This window comes from Cyprinus carpio, chromosome A2 (assembly GCF_018340385.1).
Source record: "Cyprinus carpio isolate SPL01 chromosome A2, ASM1834038v1, whole genome shotgun sequence".
Lineage (NCBI taxonomy): Eukaryota > Metazoa > Chordata > Actinopteri > Cypriniformes > Cyprinidae > Cyprinus > Cyprinus carpio.
Window position 1 is genome coordinate 20,270,636 of NC_056573.1, and position 20,961 is coordinate 20,291,596.

Sequence of the window (20,961 nt, forward strand, 5' to 3'; positions counted from 1 at the left end):
ATTGCCATAAACAAAGAGCTGGAGTCAGATGGGTATGAATTTTTAATGGGGCAAACCTCCTGGAGATATCCGAGATGTAGATTTCTGTAGAGTTCGCTTCCCCTTGTCTTTTGATTTACTATCTGAGTAAGAGCACATGCTGTTGGGAGGAACGTACGCAGAGCTTTACGATTCCTCAGACGTACTGCTGTAGTCAGAACACTGAAGTATTGAAAAATCTTTCTCTTGTGATGTATGAAGTTTACGCTGTCTTATACAAGAAGCATAGACATAGATTTGGGGGTCCCAAGTGTATTATCTCCATTCCATGGATGTTTGTAAGGTAGCATCTCAAGTAATGTGGACTGAACTTTTAGTTGTCATTAAAGGTTAAACACAAGTATGTCCAAACTGTAACTTATTTCACTGCAAATAGTGTGAGAAACTTTCATTTATGCCTCATCATTAGTGTTTGGCCTCAGTAGATTCAGGCAGTGGTTCTGGTTTCTTCCTGGTATTGCAATGTGGACGTCTGTTTGGGTCTTTCAGCCTCTCTTGCGATAATTATTTTTTATTTTTTTTATTTACCTCTGGCCCACTAGATTCTCGCTCTCTCTCTCTCTCTCACACACACACACACACACACACACACACACACACACACACACACACACACACACACACACACACACACACACACACACACACACACTTTCTCTTTCTTACACTTCCAAAAAGAACACATTGGCACAAAGAAATCACCTCCTGAAATCTATCTTTACTGCAGTCCAAACCTATATTAAATTCAGATGTGTCTTTAATCTAGATTAAACAGAGAGAGTTCAAAGTATTGGATAACTAGTCAGCCATCCTGACCTTTCACTTTTCCTGACATGAAAATTATGCTGTTGGCAAGAATTTTACTCACATAGTACTTAAGTCTGAGTCTTTGAAAGTCATCTAAACAGATGCTGGAGGTCATAGACTTCTTTTCTCAGAAACACTTTGAAAGACTTTCAAAAATTGTTACGCAGAAGGGAATTTCCTGTGGCTATAAGGGCCTATGTGTGTTTGCTCCAGATTGTGTGTGTATTTTTGATGTGTGTGTGTGTGTGGTCAGGCTGCTTGGGAGTTCTGATATACCGCTGTGGACCAGTGCCAGGAAGGAACAGCCAGGCAACCCTCATCAGCAGGCCAAACCTCTCCACTACAGCGGCACGGTGCCCAGCCTTCACCCCAGACGCTCCACTTCTGATTAGGCTTTCTAAGAGCAGAGCCATACTCATCTCTTTTTCTATCTCTCTCCTACTCTTTCCAACCGCTACAACCCAACAAAAGGCCCACCACACTTAAGACTAACACACTCTTGAACCTCATTTGAATTTATTTGTTTACTAATGGCAATTTAGGAGGCCATGAAATGTGTCCCAATTGGCTGACTTTTCATTTGAATTAGAACAATGAAATGGGATAGTGTGGTGTCATGGTAAAGGCTCTGGTAATTAGATGGTTGCTGGTTCAGTTCATCCATTCCCATCCAAAAGGTACTATGTATTTAGTTCTAGTCTAATGAAATTAATAGGTTTTGTAGCTCAGCAGGTAAAGCATGGCTTTATCAATGCTACGGTTTGATAGTGCCTTGCTAACAGATGAAGTTTCCCAACCACAACATCATATCTATGAACATGTTCAATGACAAGTATTGATCCAAGTTACTGAGATCACAGCTCTGGAAGGCATGTGTTCCTCCAGGGAGAATGGAGCTGTTTGAACCAGTGCTGGGGAAACTACTTTTGCTTTTCAAACTACTAGTTTAAAATTATAATCTAAAGTCGGCAAGACTTTTTAATTATTATTTTTTAAATTCTTAATCAAAATGTCATAATTCATTCTACCGGTGAAATGACTTCTCTCTGGTTACATATGCCGGACTTCTCCAATCATTTCATTAGCATAAACCCCACCCCTTTTTTAAAAAGGACTTGCATTTAGAAAATGCAACTCTTAAAAAGCTTGCATTTAGATCTGTCTCCATCCAATCAACAGCTGATGGACTAAACCAAGTCCCCACCTTACATTTTTGGTAACTATTTTGAAAGTCCACTTTAGACATTCTGCTAACTAAAAGTAACTTTGCAAATACATATTAACTACCAGTCATTAGAATATTAGTAGACAGTCTGTTTAATACCTGCTAACACTTTATTTTGATGGTCCCCCAACAGAAATTCTCCTGAGGGAAAAAAATATATATATATTTTAAATACACTGTATAACTAGTTTTTTTTAGTTTAATTTTGTATTGTGTAATCAAGAGCATGGTACAATAATATTAAAGGGGTCATATGATGCAATTTCAAATTTTCCTTTCTCTTTGGAGTGTTACAAGCTCTTGGTGAATAAAGAAGATCTGTGAAGTTGCAAAGACTAAAGTCTCAAATCCAAAGAGATATTCCTTATAAAAGTTAACACTCGTCCACGCCCCCCTGAAACAGCGCGATCTAACACGCCCCCACATATCTACGTCAGTATGTGGGAAGATTTGCATAATTGTTGTTGCCACCACCGCCATGTCGTATAGACGCTGTGTGTTTCACTGTGAAAGCGAAACTACTTTGTTTGGCCTTCCAAAAGAGGACAATATCCGCTTTGTCATGCCTGGGGCTGATCCGTGCTGGTCGCTGAGGAAATATATCAACTTTGCACTGTGGATCGCTGAATCGGCTTTCACCATGGAAGTCCAGCCCGGGGTCATCACATGTGGTTGCTGCAAGCCCAAGATACGGTCCTTCGTAGAATCTGCCTGCCGTACCATTCTCAAGCCGTCCGCCTCTGCTCATTCAAGCCGGCCGCGGCTCACTATAGACCGCGGCTCACTCTAGGCCTCCGGCCTCTGCTCACTCAAGGCCGCGGTGTGTAACGCTGTTTCGTTGAGAAAGCGAAACTACTTTGTTTTTGCCTTCCTAAAGAAGACACGTCTAGAAATCATATTTATATCACGTTTATAATGGATTTTATGTTTTTGTCTAGTCGCTCCGGTCGGACAAGGCATCACAATATGTTAAGAGGCGTAACATTTCCGTCACATGCTTGAGCCATTCGGCCAATCACAACACACTGGATAGCTGGCCAATCACAGCACACCTCATTTTTTAGACCAATGAGCCTTGAAAAAATCGACGCATTTCAGAAGGCGGGGCATAGAGGAGAAACAATAATGTACAGTATGTGGAAAATACTGTTTTTTTTAACCTTAAGCTGCATAAACACATTTCATTACACCAAATAATGCTCTTTTTAGCAGCATCATATGACCCCTTTAAGGAAGAAAAGTAAACTTGTTTTCGCTTTGAATTGAGTAATACATTACACTTAGATATACGTCACAATACAAAAGAAAAGATTATCAAAATTTCCATTTCATGCCAACCTTAAAGTCACTTTCTAAAATAATGTTTATATATTTATACTGGGAAAACAACACAAATAAAAAAAAATACTCCCATGGTAAATCAAAGAAACACTAGATGTTTATGAAGTTTACACATTGCATTTCTATTCAGATAGCAGCAAATGATGTGAAAATGTATTGGAACTGAGGTTGAGATTGGATCTTGACGTTGCAGGGTTAGCATGCCGCTCTCTGCTGGGTGTGGATTTATGGGCAACAGAGGAGCTGAAGGCCTTGATTAAATCCATGACCTTCACCACTCACACAGGCAATCAAGTCGAGAATAAATTCATCATTGCATTTATCCATCAATTGAATTGCGTTTCCGACACTAGCTATGGCTTGACCTCAGCGGCCAGCAGGATTGTCTAATTTGCTCGCAGTGCAAATTGCTAACGCTCTTGCCTTAACTGCGCCGTGAATTTACGTCTCTACCCCTGAGATGCGCCATCATGAACCACCTCCCTCCCACCAACATCCCCTCAACGAGTGCCAAGCAGCAAAGCAATCAAATAAATATGCCCTTTCCAATTCATTAACATTCACACAGCCTCCGAATTTACATACATTAGAATATGCAGAAGCCCTGTGTGGTGTTTTTTTATTGGCGCCTTGAGCTAAAGTGATGCTAAAGTCGTACTTGCCACCTTCATCTACTCCTCTATGCACTCCTTCTCTCAGGCCTGTGTTTGTGAAGACACTTCGCATTTGTAAATGGGTAAAAGTCTGAATTCCTCCTCACGTATTTCACACGGTTCCTAAGAGGGGCCAGGAAATCGGGTCATCGATTGGGGCTTTGAGGCAAACAAATGAATGTGAGAGGCAGATGTGAAAAAGATGGGAAAGAGAAAGAGAGATGGTTAGAAAAGAGAAAGTGAGATGTTTTCCCTTTCAGAAATATCCACATTTTGAGAGGAGAGTCAGGTTGCTGGTGTCTGGTTTGTAAACATAATCATGGTGTACTCTGAGGCAGGGAAATGTTGGAATTTGAATCCAGGTTTCAAGGATGTGTTTTGGTTTTGCAAAGTCCTTTAGGGACGCTCTGCTACAAGAAACTATTTGTAATTCCGGCACTCAGGCTCGTTTTTCTCCACTGGTTATTTAAGTCCGTGTTGACTGACCCAGTTTTACAGAATACAGGATGCTGTAACAACTCTGAATGAGGAAAAAAGAATGTGTATTTACATTTGAAATGTGTACTTTCTGTGCCTTTAAAAAAAATAACATGACTGTTTATAAACAGGTTACTCAAATGCAGTCTATCATTGGTCATAAAAACAGTTAGTCGTCCCAAACTCATCCTATTCGCTCCTGATGACAGCTGGTTTTACATGTTTTTCTGTTGGCTAAGCTGTTCATTTATGGCCATTAGTCTGGAGATCACCTCAGACAATCTGGTAGATATTCTTTAAAACCGGTCTGTTTTAAGATCGTATGACTTGTTTTGTTTTGTTTTGTTTGGTTTTGTTGTGGTTTAATTTAGTTTAGTGGTTTTTTTTTTCTTGTTTTGCTTTGTTTAGTTTATTTTCGTTTAGTTCAATTTACTTTTGTTTCGGTTTCTTTTTTTTTCATGATGTGTTTTGTTTTCTCTTTACATTTTTTTTTCCAGGAGTGCTCTGTAAAGCTTTACAGTATGTCTAACATTTCAGTCTTCACGTTTCTGTTTTGCAGCCTGCAGGCCGGGTACCTACAAGGCCTCTTCCATGGATGCCTACTGCACCAAGTGTCCTCCTCACAGTTTCTCCCATCAGGAGAAAGCCTCTGAGTGCTCTTGCGAGAAGGGATTTTACAGAGCCGACATGGACCCGCGGTCAATGGCCTGTACCCGTGAGTGATCTAGCACTACACCAATAAATCTATGTAAGATAGATTATGCATGAATATTGATGTGTAGAGAGATCCATGGATGGATGAACTGATGGAAAGAGGGATGAATGGATAGATGGAGGTAATTCAGATTGCATAAATGTACAGGATAAGTGTATGAATAAATAGATGGATGAGTGGGTGGCTGGATTAGTGGATTGGGTAGGTGGATGGATGAACTGATGGAAAGAGGGATAAATAGATAGGTGGATGCATGGATGGATAAAATGATGGAATAGTTGATTGAATTGATAGTTCTAATTATGCATGGAAGGACAGACAGCAGATGCATAGAAAAACAGATGGATGGAGGACAAGTTGTTAATAAGAGAAGGCTGGAGGCTGTTTTCCTTATTTATTCTTATAGACTGGGCTCAGTACATTTTCACCTTCATCACTGTCTCATCATCATACATCACATCAGATTGGATGTTTAGGGCTGCGTTAACAAGGCTGGTGTGGTCACCTTATATAGACCAGGATAGTGAGTCATTGCCTATATATATATGTGCGTGTATGTGTGTGTGTGTGTGTGTGTGTGTGTACATCTGCTCTTCATAGCACTTAAAAGATCTAGTAACAAAAGAAAGAAAGGAATGAGAAAGAAAGAACCAAAAATGACAAATCCTAATTAAAGGACTCATTCATCTGATAAGGCAAATCACGCGTGCAGCTAAACATATGGATGTACTTAATGACCTTCAGTTGTAGTATAACACACACACACACACACACACACACACACACACACACACACACACACACACACACACACACACACACACTCTCTCTCTTAAAAATCATGTGCCAGCAAATAAAAATGAAATTAGGGCAACAGCAGTGAAATGAGACTGTTTATACTGAATATGAAAATCATGTGCCAGCAAATAAAAATGATGTTCTAATGTGATTACTTAGAAACCAGCTGTAAATCACAGACATGCGTGTCAACATCATCACATTCAGTTGATGTGCATGTCTTAACTTTTACACCTCAAACGAGACTATGTATTTTTTTATGCCCAATTTGGAAATTATTTTTACATCTTAGTGTTTTCATCCAGCATTTTTTATGCAGTGTCCCACAATGTTTGGAAAATCTGCTTGAAAACAGCCATTTTGCTCTTATGCTCATCAAGGTTGCATTTATTTGATCAAAAATACAATATTAACAGTAAAAATGTTGAATATTATTAAAATTTAAAGTGACAGTTCTCTATTTTAACATAATGTAATTTATAACGGAATTTTTAGAAGCCATTACTTTTTCAGAAATCATTCCAGTCTTCACTGTCACGTGATTTTTCAGAAATCATTCTAATATGCTGATTTGGTGCTCAAGACCCATTTCTTATCAAAGGTAAAACAGTTGTGCTGTGAATATTTTTTGTGTGAACTGGGATATATTGCTTTAGATGAACAGAAATTTCAAAAGAATAGCATGTTATAGAAATAGGAATATTTTAATGCATCCTTGCTAAACAAAATTATTAATTTCTTTGTTTAAATCATACACTTCACCTTTAAATAACGGAAAATAAATATGTTCTAATCATTATTCTAAATCTGTTTGTACACAATTTGATCAGACCCTTTTTTGACCCTGTAAAGAACACACTCTCTTTTATCTCAGTGGCTGATATGATCTTTAGGTTTTGCAGCATATAGACTTCTTCATCCGCAGGTGACCGCAAACACACTGGGCCCGGTTCCCCGATAACACTCACTCTTAGCGCGGTAAGAAGACTCGAAAGATATATCTTACCAAAGTTGTTTATGTTCCTAAGTGTGTTCCCCGAAGTGTCCCTTAGGAAGCTTCTTAACACGCTGCCTCTTACGTCCGACGTTACAAAGGCGCTGTCCCAAGTGAAGGTGCAGAATAAGTTGGCATCGATTGCTCAGGAATCGATTTTCAACTTCATGCGAAGGTGCATTACAGCGTTAAGAAAGACAACACGTTCTATGCAAATGAAACATTCCTCAAATTATTCCAGTAACATTAACATTTTTTTAACATAGTTATCCGTAAAATATAGACTATTAATTAAATTATCAAATTGTCAGTAATATGTTCACACGATATGTTGTGACGGGTAGACGAACCGGGTATCCCTCGCTCATCATCCACCCTCCTTATCCCATTGTGCCACTTGTGCAGCTTCTTGACATGGGTTTAACGACTTCTAAAAAATATGTAATACACTTTTATATTAATGGTAAGGTACTTTACAATCTGAATTCCCCTGCATGGCGCAGAAGGGCGTTGGTGACAGTGTGGACGCACCTCCACAACGAGGTCTTGCTTAGGCCGTAGCCCTCTCCCACGACCTCGATGAAGCTCCCTGTAGCAAAAAACCTTAGCGCTGCAAGCAGCTGGACTTTAGAGCTTAAAGCGAAATTCCGCCGCGTTACCCTGGCAAGCGCAGGTCTGAGAAGGTCCAGCAGCTCCATAATGAGGTGTCTTGGGAGGCAATTTTTTTTTAATATAGCACGTCAGGCAAAATCTCAAAAGGGCTTAAGTTTTCCCGAATAAAAAAATTGACATGGACTGAACAGCTCCGTTGCCGGCGCCGTCTTTGATTCAATATAAGGACATGTTGGATCGCTGCCATAGTTGGTCGCTTACTGGACACCACCATGCTTACCCATTTATAGATCTTAGCCATTTAGAGCCAAATTGTTTGCCAGATTTTAATTATCAAAAGTGATTGCCAATTTAAACGCTTTAGTGACATTACGAAATAGCCTAGGCTAATTACCACCATATTAGTTCTGATACCAAATAAAGTCAACTTCATAAATACCTGTACAGAGCCGCGTCTACGTGGTGGGCAGGGGTGGCACCGGCCCCCCCTGAAATTTGGCTGGCCACCCCGGGTGCCCACCCCACCCCCACCAGATGTCTTGCGATAGACTTGTTTTAAGTAAATTTCTAACTGCATCTGGCAGTGGCGGATCCTGGCATGTGTAGCTGCCTACGGCCGATTTCTTCTCCTCTTTATACTTAATTTTAGGCTGTTTCTATAGCGTGATATTTGACATATCGAGAGCGCATAATGTTACGTGATCCATGTAATGCGCGAGCACGAATCTCCACTCGCAAGTGGATTCCCTTCACTCACACAAAACTGCATGTGTGCTTTTACATTGTTCTTTTATGAATTGGCTCTGCTTGTGCTCAAAGATTACGTGTATGCTCAAACGTTCTTGCATCACTGAAGACTAGAAGCGCCTTTTTTCTAATTCAGATGAGGAATAGGCTTATCTCATTAAATGGAAGCAAGCTGATTATAGTCAGCCTCAGTTATTTATTTTATTAATAGCCTTCTTATTTTAGTTAAGTGCTTAACTTATAAATGTGCATTTATTCAATTGTTTTATTAAGTGCATTTGTATTTTGTTGTTTTTGTATATAGTTTTGCAATAAAAAAGCGTATTAACCAGGTTCCAGAAATAATTACTGATGGTGCTTCTAAAATTAGTGAGGGTGCTCTAGTCTTAATGCCCATTTTCACATATTTTCTCCCGTCTATTGCTTTGGTCATCATTGTGTCAATCACTGCTACTTTGAGAGTGAATCCCACATAAATATGCAGATGTCCCCCCCGCCAACCTCTTTTGAGCCAGTGCCCCAGACTGGCCACCCCATTTAAAATGCTCTAGACACGCCCCTGGGCCTGTATCCATTGCGAACATATTTTATTATAGTCTTAAAATGTCCATAACATAAAATCATTGTTGAGCCACAACATTGTTAACATACCATAGTTTGACTTGTACTGCACTGCGCTGATTTCTAAAGACTGCTACAGTGGCGGCAACTAGCATCTTGAGCTCAAACAACGCTAAGAGAGAGCTTACGAATGGTCCAGACCAACTTACGAAAGTGTGACTTACAGAAGATATACTTAGCGTACGAACTTGTCGGGAATCGTGCCATAACATTAAGAGATATCCCAATCAACAAACAAATAACAAACAAGCAATAAAAACATTACAAAAAACACCCAACTGGTCTGTGTCCCGGAGGAACTCTCCCTTTCCACCAACAGCTAGTAAAGCTGGTGAAATGTCATCACCACAGACATTTAAACTCCTCCACACTGATCCCCCGTTTCCTCTGCTTCATTTGCTCTCTCTATCCTAAAGCTCTCTCACAGACTCTTCAAACCCTTTGAGCAGTGAAAGCAACCATCACTCTCTAGGAATAGAGATGAGTGTGTTTGATTACTTTGGCTTTGCAAAACAATTTGTGTCTGTGTGCAATATGTGCAATGGCGGATCTTCCTATCTTATTCTCTTTCCTTTTGGCTGTATTTTCCTGTTTTCATCCTGCACACTCATATGGGAACTTATTTCAATGAGCAGACACCCTGCTGAACGGAGTAGTGTTAAAAGACCTTTACTGTAGTTGTGCGTAGTTGCAGGTTTAGCAGACTATTAAAAAAAATTCCCCATGGCAGCACTATCCAGCACCCCACAACCTGTTCAGACCTCTCATTATCATGCCCTTCTTCGAACGAATGTTTCCCTTGATGCACTGCATCAAGGCAATATGGGAAGCATTTAGTGTTAAAGTTCCAGCTAAACAGCACAGGAAAACCTCTAGGTTTTTCTTCATATTTATTTTTTCCTCGTTGTCTCAGTGTGCTTGCTTTAGTGAGGGCTCCACAGTATGTGTGTCTGTAGCAAAAATGAAAAGAAAGTGCAGGAGAAGTTGCTTAAGTGTAAGGGTTGTATTATGAGCATTGTTTGCTAGTTTTTACATTGACATTAAGATTTACATTTTACACCACATGGTCACCCAAAGGAACCCCTTTAGGTATTTATTACAATAAATATAAATATATTTAAATAAACATCTTATTTGTGTATGCAGATTTAAGTTCATGGGGATTTATATGTCAATTTCTATGGGGAAATTGAATAAAAATAATATTTAATACATTTAATAAATTATATATATATATATATTCATGCACGATTGTTTAAGATTCTAGGGATTTACCTGTCAGTTTTTAAAGAGAATATATATATATATATATATATATATATATATATATATATATATATATATATATATATATATATATATATATATATATTCATGCACATGATTGTTTAAGATTCTAGGGATTTACCTGTCAGTTTTTAAAGAGAAATTGAGTGATATTAACTGAATGATACTAATTAATTTGATGTTTTTTTTTTTATTACAATAACTGTAATATATATATATATATATATATATATATATATATATATATATATATATATATATATATATATATATATATATATATATATATATATATATATATATAAATATATATATATATATATATGAAAATATATATGCACAAATAATAAGTTTAAAATTGTAGAGATTTATTTATTAATTACATATTTCTTTGGAAAAATTGTATGGGAATTTTACATCTAGATCCCAGCTGTTGTTGCTTCTCTATAAGAAAATTGACTTTATTTTATAAATCCATAAATTAATGTGCATTTATTTGCCAAAGATGTGTAATCAATCACTCTAAGATATGAAACAAACACTGGACTAAATATTGTGATAGTCTGAATCATAATTACCAAGTGAATACACCAAAAATATACGGAAGGTGTTTTATCCTCCTTTTAAAATGTAATAAACCTATTATTTATTTAAATCTTTATTTAAACATACCTTTGTGGGGTTGCAACCCAACCAGCAGAGACCCACCGGTGCAGATTCATAAAGAACAAACACAAACTGGATTTACAAACAAACTGAACAAATTAAAAGCACACTATTTCTGTATTTTCTCTCTTTTTTTGCTCCCAGGACCTCCGTCTGCAGCCGAGAACCCCATCTCCACACTCAATGACACCTCTGTGACTTTAGAGTGGAGTCCTCCCAGAGACAGCGGCGGCCGAGGGGACGTCACCTACAACGTCCACTGCAGGAAGTGTGCCAATGACGGCAAGACATGCAACCCCTGCAGCAACAGCGTCCACTTTGTACCTAGACAGTTTGGTCTTTCAATACCTAAAGTGTTGATCACGGACCTGCTGTCCAACACCAACTACACCTTCAGCATAGAGGCGGTGAACGGAGTGTCTGATCTGAGCCCGACCCCTAAACAACAAGTCACTGTCAACATCACCACCAGTCAGACAGGTACATTGGGTCTTTTCTTCCATGATAATGTTTAAATGTTGCTTGGTATAAGGGATGTGCGATATTGACAAAAAATAATATCTGGCATTTTATCGATAATGATAATTAGACTATTTTGCTGAGTGTGTTATTGTGCTGGTATCTTAAGGACTGCCGTGGTCAGCTGACTCCTAAAGTTTTTGATATTCTTCATATTCTGTGTGATGGTCATTTCACACTGATAGAAATTAATATTTCCCAGTAAGTTTTAACTGATTTTTACATTTTATGGGTATTTTTACCTTTATAAAGCCTTTTTTTTTTTTTTTTTTTTTTTAAGTGTCCATTATCTTTTGCATACTGATATTTGATAATTATTTAAATAATAACAGATTCTCTGAATGTGAAATTAAAACCGCCAGTAGGTGGCAGCAAGTCTCTGTTAATAAGTGAGTCATTGCAATTGAACCAAATCATTTAATCAGTTGATTCATTCAGGAACGAATCACCGTCATGTTGCTCAGAGACACAAAACAGCGTTGTGGTAGGAATTATTTTTTGTTGTCGAAATAGCGCAAAAACAGGAAATATGGTGTCTAAAACGTTAGTCTCTTAATTAACTTCACATTTGTAATCATGGTCATTTTTGGAGAGAAAAAAAAATGTCATTCTTCATGTGAAATTGATTAACTATATGAAGTGGTATAAATATATACATTTTCTACCCGATGTCTTGAATTTGTGATCACACTAAATGTATTTTAATAGACTGAATCGTGCAATGAAAGACACACTCTAAATGCGCACGCGCACTAGTCTAGACTTCACGTAATGTATGTGTGTTTTACAAAATACTCGATAATGTCAAATCACACATCATTAAAACAACAATTACGATATTATCGCAGACAATATATATTGCACACCCCTACTTGGTATATATTTTAGTTGCATTGTGCCTGCAGTGAAATCTGATGGTTTAAAACCTAACATCATCTGACTGGCTGAAATTTTGTCACTTCATGCAGCATTTTGCTAGACTGATAAATTATTCAGTGTTCAAATGTTGCATCCTGTTGGAACTGGTTAGGATGCAATGTTACACTTTGAATGCCAAAGCCTGCACAACGCTACCTGTTGATAAACTGAAAAGCAGCATGCCTGAGGTAATTGTTTTTCTGTGAAGAGGTCCTCATTAGATTTCCATAAACATAACACACTTCAAATGATTGTTGTAGTCGATGTTGGTGTGTCTCTGTTTCAAAAGAGGTAAATAATGTCTCTCTTTTCAGTTTTTCTCCCTTTCTCATTCAAAATGTTATACATCCCAAACCTTTACTCTGACAGTAAAGGTTATCTTTTTTATTCAGTGAGATCTCTCATAAGCCTCCGGTGTTTGACAGCCCTTGAGTGTGGTGTGTGTTTGCGATTGTGAGCTGGTCTTTGTGATGCGGCGTATTGAGAATTCTCCCCAGTGATGCTCAAGGTCCCAGCATTCGATATCAGACAAAGTTGAGGTTTGGTACAGCCAGAGGGTTGTTGTTCGACCAGAACATTTGGCATTTGCAGATTCCCATTTCTCTCTCACACACACACAACCTCTGTGGAAGTTCATAAGTTCATAGTAATCCAAATGCTCTAAATAATACATGTCATCGAATATGTTATCTAAAGTCAGGACTCATGCGAAAATGTGCTGAAGACACAACTGCCCTCACAACTTCCTGTCTCACACATCTGATGGGCTGACAAGGGTCATCAGTGCAGGCATGTTCTCATTAAATGTGTGTTTGTGAGTGTGTATATGGTGGTTTGGGGCCTTGTGTAAGGCTGCGGTTGAGGTATTAAATATGTATGAAGGTGTTCGGGCTGCAGAGGGAAGCTCTTTAGCAGAACGGGCACATGCTGAGAGAGAAGCGCTTAGTGTCGGAACAGGGTCAAAGATCCCAGTGATTTATACATTCAGCCACGTCAAAGCAGGAACCAGCACAAATCCAAATATTATATAGTTTAGAGCAATTTAGGAATTAATGCTTCTCATAAAAATATACTCTTCAGAATAAAACTTCCACAAAAGTTTTTCTTTTTTTTTCAGCCTTTTGCAGTAGGAGATGAATTTTAAATTACCACAAGTATGTTTTATTTATTTTGTTTATTTATTTCATAATTTGTTACTTTCTAGTTCTTTAGACAGCAAAGTATTTTATATGTAGTAGTGTTTTAAAACACAGCAAGCAAGAGCAAATCAAGAACCTTATATAAAAAATAAAAGATAATAAAAATGTAGCTGTAAAGGGGAAAACTTATTTAAAATTAATAATCAAATTAATTTTCTTTTTTTGCATTTATGTTTTTAATGAATTAATGAAATAATTTATTTTTGTGAAGACCAATACAATCATAAATTCTAGGCCATCAGATTTTGCATTATTAATTTTTAATTTAAGTATTAACTATTTTTGTAAGTATAATAAGTATTTATTGTTTCTACATAAGTATTATTAAGTAAGATATTTTGGAAATCAAATGTAGATACAGTATTGTTTCAAATTTTGAGTGGTAGAAAAATGCAGTAAAATCAGTAATATTGCAGATATCATTCTAAAAAAACAATTCACATCATAATAAACATATAAATTTTATATATGTAATTAATTTATTATAATTTCTTTACTTTAGTCTCACGTTACTTCAGATATCATTCTAAAATGCTGATTTAGTGCTTAAGAAACATTTCTCATTATTATCAATCTAGAAAACAGTTGTGCCGCTCAATAAATAAAAAAAAAACATTATTCAATAAATATAAATATACATTCTTCAATGAGCTTCCGTTATTTCTTACCTCAGAGCACAGAATTCGTGAATGACAAAAGCTGTGTGTGTGTGTGTGCGTGCGTGCGTGTGTGTGTGTGTGTGTCATTTTTGTAATTTTGAAAGCTGTTCACAGATCTCAGAGCACAGAAGTGGTGAAGGACACCAGGTGAATTTCCCTCCAAACCATCTGACCAAATATCAAACCCGCTGTCTCTACTGCCATCTCCCTCCCCCCTTCTCATTTTCTTTCTGTGTCTGTCATGCTGTAGTGAAACAGATGAAGGAACAGATGAGAGCGACAGAGAAGGTGTTAGACTGTGTTTCAGGAGTGTAATTACCTGCTGTTGTGTGGCCCCCCTTTGTCTCTCTTTAGACAAAGGTTTCACTTGTGTGTCTGTGTGTAAAGCACTCTCAAGTCTGTAAGGGATTGTGAGCTCTCTGGCTTTATTTTGTATCAATAGAGGTGTACCTGGAATAAAACCATGTGGGTCAAGAAGCTGTGACTGAACTTAGGTGGTCTTGAATACTTATAGATATTATCTTACTGTTTTGTGTGCATATCATCACATTGTGGCTCTTCTCTCTCTCATTGTGCCTATGTCTTATTCTATTTGCAGTGAATGTGATCCTGAAGGAGAGAAAGAGTAAAGACAGTATCACACTGGCCTGGCAGGGACCCGACAGACCAAACGGAGTCATAGTGGAATATGAAGTCGTTTATTATGAGAAGGTACATCTAATCTCATCTCCTCTCCTCTTTTCTTTTTCTCTCCTGTCTTATTTGCATCTGCACTACTCTAACAAGCAGAGTTATCATCCTCACACACAGATTACAAACATGCTTCTTTGACCTCCATTAAAAGCTGTAACGATTGCAGTTGTCCAGGCAGCCATGGCATGTGTAATTGAGGGCTGAAGCATCATCGTGCCTTTGGGAATGAAAGCAATCAGTAGACCCTGTACACCACAGCCGGCTGCTCACACATATACACACAGCTCTTTAATTATAACGGGAGAATGAAACCAGGGTTGACGTCACTGATCAAAGAGAATACCTTCACTGTAACACACCTGTATACACAGACTCTCACACACGTCCAGACTAAAGGAGAACTTGCACACACACAGTTGTTAATACAGTAAGTAATGAAATCAAGTCAAGTCTGTGTGGGTTAAAGATATAGTCCATACAGAAAATAATGTCCAGTATTTTTTTTATTGTTGTTGTTTTGTTTAGAAACTGTTGTACACATTCACAGGCTGAATAATATCCAAAATGTAAAAGTTTTATTTTATTTTATTGAACATGTTGTACACATTGAATGGGCTGAACTTGGTTATATCCAATATTTAATTTTATGCTTATTTATTTATTTATTTATTTTACATTTCAGATCAGAGAGAATTTTATTAATTGATGGATGGATGAATTTTGTTTATTGAACCTGTTGTACACATTGAACAAGCTACACCTCTTTATATCTAATATTTTATCTTAGTTTATTTTATGTTTTAAAATATTGACATTTCTGGTCAGAGAGAACACCTCCACTGTAATAGACCTGTATACACACACACACACACACACACACACTCACACACAGACACACACACCTCCAGATTAAAAGGGAACATGCTGACACAGTTGTTTATGAATAATGCAACCAAGGCTGTGAGGCAAAGAAATATACAGTACATCCAAAAATTGCTATTATATTTTATTCAGTACATAATAATAATACATTAATTTCATTGCCATCAATTTAAATATGACATCTCCTCTAAGATTTATTCTTAACCTTTCAAAGCATACTGTCTGGTCACAGGAAGAAGGATTTTTTTTTTATATTATTTATTTTTTATTATTTATTTATTTTTTTACATCAATCCTGCACAGATGCAATCGTCTGACCCAGTCTAGTCTGGCACACATACTGGTTGCTGTGTGATAATGGGATGTCAGCTCAGACTGAATGCCCAGATGGGTGTCTGGCATTGGAGATCATGTGGTTCCTGCTGTGTTTGTTGGAACTGGAACGATCCCATGCCCTCAGAAACAAACCTGCTCTGCCCTCCTACATTCTGGCTGTGGTGGACAGAGACCAAGTCTTTCCCAGAACCCATTTGGTTATGAGATGCTCTTTAATATTTGGAAGAGATTTATTCATTTTGAATGGGGTTTTGGCTTCATTGCTGGACTGATTCAGTGACTGGTAGCTAGTGGCTGATTCCTTTTGTCCATTCTAGGTTTATGTAATCAGTTTATAAGATCATATTGCAAGATTTTGTTAGACCTATTTTTAGACTTGTATACATTGAATACAAGTCGCTTTGTGTAAAAGCTTCAGTCAAATGTGTGAATGTAAGTGTAATACATAGCCAGTCTGCTGACTATAAGTCAGTATCAGTCGGCCATATCCAAACTAGCGCTTTCAGCCAGCTCTTGCCATTTTTGTGTACAATATGCATCACAGAATACGTGAATCTGCCATGTTAAGTGTTAGCTGGCAGTCTTGGTAATTACTATGAAATTAATTAACACACAATATTCATAGACTCACATTTACACACCACTGCAGATGTCTGACTCATGTAACAATAATCACACCAATAATCATGTCAAACAGTGTAAATGAAAGCCTTTGCCTGGTCTGTTAGCACCCCAGCATCTGCCTCTGTGAAGTCTACTGGCTACAGTGTTAACGTGCTGCTGAAATAATATCCTTCATTAATCCTCTTATGTCATATTCTATGGCACAGCCTCGAAATTCTGCTGCTCTACATAATGCACATCAATGCTGCCACCCTGCCGTTTACTTGAAGCAGCTTAAACAAGATTGAATGGTTAACATTGTTAGCATAGCATTGCAGCAAGACTCAACAGAAGGCTTGTTAACTTTTATAATTTCATACAGAAATAAATCCAGGTTTGGTAAGCATAAGAACATTTTCCTTTAGAAGCATTAACTGTATACCAACTCCAAACTTTTGAATGGTAGTATAAGTTCAAATCCACAATAACATCTGACAGGAATGCTATGCAAGTCAAAATTTTCCAGCATTGTCTGACCTCAATCTCTAAATCCTATTAAACAAATCATTGTGAAAGTGAAAGTGAATGTTGCTGTATTTTTTCCATTCCAGAACCAAAGAGACCAGAACTACACAGTTCTGAAGACCAAAGCCCACACAATGACAGTGGAAGGACTGAAGCCGGGCACCACCTATGTGTTCAGAGTGAGGGCGCGCACTGATGGAGGCTACGGCAACTATGGTGGAGAGATAGAGCTGGAGACCAGTCATGAGGGTAATGATTTTTAACCTTTCTTAGCAGTTTTCTTTTTCATTTACTTCCTCCCTAAGACTTTTTTTCTTTCTTTGTTCCACTTAATTGATGGTTCATCAGTAGCATACCGCAAATCTTCCGTGGGCCCACCACAAACCAGCTCAAATAGAATTACTGTGAGGAGATAGTGATGTTATTTTGGGCATTTTAACCTCTGTTTTTGTATGTTTTCTTTATTATACATTTTCTGTGTTTCCATGCAGTAGTTTCAGTTATTTCTAGATTGTTAGACACGAACAATTACAGCATTAAAAAGTTTGGGTACAAATTCTGTTCTACCATTCAAAAGTTTGGGGTCAGTAAGATTTAATAAAAAATATATTTGAAAAAGGCATTTTTTTGTAAATTCAATAAATGTATCAATTTGATCAGAAATACAGTAAAGGAGCAATATTGTGAAATGTAATTATCATTTAAAAATTTAACTGTTATAAATTTCTAAAATGTAATTTATTCCTGTAATGGCAAAGTTGAATTTTCAGCAGCCATTACTCCAGTCTGCTTCAGTGTCACATGATCTTTCAGAAATCATTCTAATATGCTGATTTGGTGCTAAAGAAACATTTTTATTAATGTTGATAAAAATTGTGCATCTTTTATAAATAAAAAAACAATATTATTAAAAAAAAAAAAAAAAAATTCTTAATAAAATTATATATTATTTTACATAACAATAGTATTATTATAATAGTAATATGTTTCTTTATTAATTTGTTTAATATTTGTCATTTAAATAATAAAATAATGAATATCAATAATAATAATAGTATTATTATTATTATAATTATAGATGGGATCTTTCTTGTGGGTTTTGATTAAGTCAGAGGAACTCGTTGGGGACTTTGAGGCCTAACAGAAAGAGAGTCAATCTCAAAAACAGAACATCAGGGTTAACACTGATGCAAATGTGTCTCTTTTCTCTTTCTCCCTCTTTAGATATGCTGGCCATTGGGGACCCTAACCAGTCCACAATCCTTGCGGTGTCCATAGCCGGTGGCATTGTGCTCCTTATCTTCCTGGTGGCGTGTTTTGTGGTGAGCGGACGGTAAGAATAGTCTTCCTTTTAAGACCATCTGACCTTTGCTTCAGTTGTTCTGTCCTTCTAAACCATCTTGGAGGAAGGTGTACTGGTCCCAAGGGCTGGATTTACAGAGCAAAATAAAACGCTTCTATTCGTTAGATCTGAGAGCTGCTGTCAAATGACGATTTTACAAGAAATTGAACCTTGAATTAGAAAATGAAGTGTGGATTCTTCCATGCCGAAGCATTTAAAAGAACTAGAACAACCCATACAGGCACTCGGTGAGGTGTGTCTTATAGGCTCCTTAAAACCAAGAAGAAAGTGTTTGAAATTGAAGTCTGAGGAGACATTTTTCACAGCATCTTTGCTGTTCAAACAATAGCTGAAGCAGAAAAGACGGTGCAGTCAGTTGGATGAGACTTACTGAGCCTATAAATTAATGCTGATAATAAATATACTCTGACTGAATTAAATAGCGGTTTCTTTCTTGAATAAAGCTCGCCTGAAGTCTCTAAAAACATTAGTATTGATCGGAGGTGATTGCCTATCATGCTGAGTGCCCTATTCAGTATTGACTAGAAAAGACCCATGTTTGCCTGCTGAGAGTATGTAGAAATGCATGTAATGGATTCATGTGCAGCAAATAATTAATCTCAAACCACTCAACTATAAACCAAAACAATAAATATGTAAGACTGGAATACACAAGACCAGAAAGAAGTGGTGTACTAGAGGGATTCTCGGCAGGTTTTACTCACAAGCCAGTGCAGCTTCATGCATTTTCAGTTAGAGCTCTATGTGATAGCTGGAAAAACAGAATGTGTTGATTGGTGCTCCTTAGATAACTGTAAAAGAGGAAGACAAAAGTGGTGAAGAACAGAGAAAGAGAAGGATGGGCAATTTGTTTTTAGCTCTAATATTTTTAGGGGCAGTGTTTGAATTTGAAAAATGAATGTTCCTGGCAATGCTCATACGTATGGCTGATGTTTTTTTGTGCAGACTATGATTTGTTTTGTTCAGTAGTTATTTAGTGTAAGTGCTAAATATTTGTCGTCTTGCATTCAGCATTCAGTGTGATTTATTTATTTGTAAGAAATTAATTCTTTAATTCAGCAAAGATGCAACGAAATGGTTCTTGAGCACCAAATCAGCAGCATTAGAATAATTTCTCAAGAATCAGAATTAATCGCAGTTGAATTAAAATAAATAAATAAATAAATAAATTATATTAAAATAGAAAGCAGTTATTTAATTTGTAATAATAATTCTCAATATATATTTACTGTACTTCTAAACAAATAAATGCAGCCTTGGTGAGCATAAAAAACTTCTTTCAGAAACACTAAAAAATCTTACTGAATTTTGAACGCTGTTTTGTTGCATCTTGTGCTGTTTTTATGAATCTTGTACATTTATTACATTTAAATTGCCATGTCATGCTAAAATAGCTCAACTTAAATGGCAGACATGACCATAAAATCTCTAATTAGGCCTAATTAAATAGGGCTTACATAAATCATTCAGACGTACTGTAGTAATGTGTTAGAAAAGCTATACTGTAGACTCTCTAACATGCTGCAGATATACAGTCTTTCCCACAAATTTTGTGGCCCCAAAATGTATTTTTATTATTCTACCGTGTGCAGGTTTGCCAGAAGATTATTCCTTTGGCTACAGGCCTCAGGCGTAAGTCTCCACTGTAACACAGCTGTCTGACATATTATAGAAGGTTATGCAAACTGTATCGTTCTTCAGAGAGAAGTCAGACCTCAATAACCACTGCCAGCCAGCTATATGTCCTCAAGCTGAACCGTTGGCTTACTTTCAAACATTGAGAATAGTTTCATTTCATGCAGCTCAGGATTTCGGGGCGAGAGATCAAACAACATAATCACCTCACTGCTCCTCATGTCTTGGTCTGCTAAAATCCCACTTGACCTGTTGAGTCCGTTTTGTTTCCTCTTGCCATTAGGTCTTTATAGCTGCCAAGTATATCAATCTTTTTTATAAGAATCACATCAGGGAGAAATAAAGAATAAGGAAACAAATGATGAGTGAATGAATGAGTGAACGAACACATGCATAAACAAGTGAACAATTAAATGAAAGAATGAGCAAAATAATAAACAAACATTAAAAAAACAAACAAGGGAACAAACTGTAGCAGAGTGGCTGGTTAGACTTGCAGTATTCAGCTTGTTTTGCTTCATTATTTTCTGTCTCTTTTCCCCATACTCCTTTTCTCTCGCTCTCTCTCTCCCCCTTCCTCTTTCTCCCTTTTCTGTCTGTAAGAACACCGCTAGCACCGTTAGCATATTTTTGTACTTCACCTGGCT

At 37.2% G+C, this 20,961-nt stretch overlaps 1 protein-coding gene across 1 annotated transcript in view; it reads left to right on the top strand.

Annotated features, from left to right (window-relative positions):
• LOC109112126 (ephrin type-A receptor 3-like) overlaps window positions 1-20,961 on the top strand; it is a 109,503-nt gene that overhangs the window by 50,975 nt on the left and 37,567 nt on the right. Inside the window, exons 4-8 of the mRNA XM_042777815.1 lie at window positions 5,102-5,257; window positions 11,127-11,462; window positions 14,876-14,988; window positions 17,403-17,565; window positions 18,541-18,649. Coding sequence (XP_042633749.1) covers window positions 5,102-5,257; window positions 11,127-11,462; window positions 14,876-14,988; window positions 17,403-17,565; window positions 18,541-18,649 — 877 coding nt within the window. The remainder of the gene's footprint in view (window positions 1-5,101; window positions 5,258-11,126; window positions 11,463-14,875; window positions 14,989-17,402; window positions 17,566-18,540; window positions 18,650-20,961) is intronic.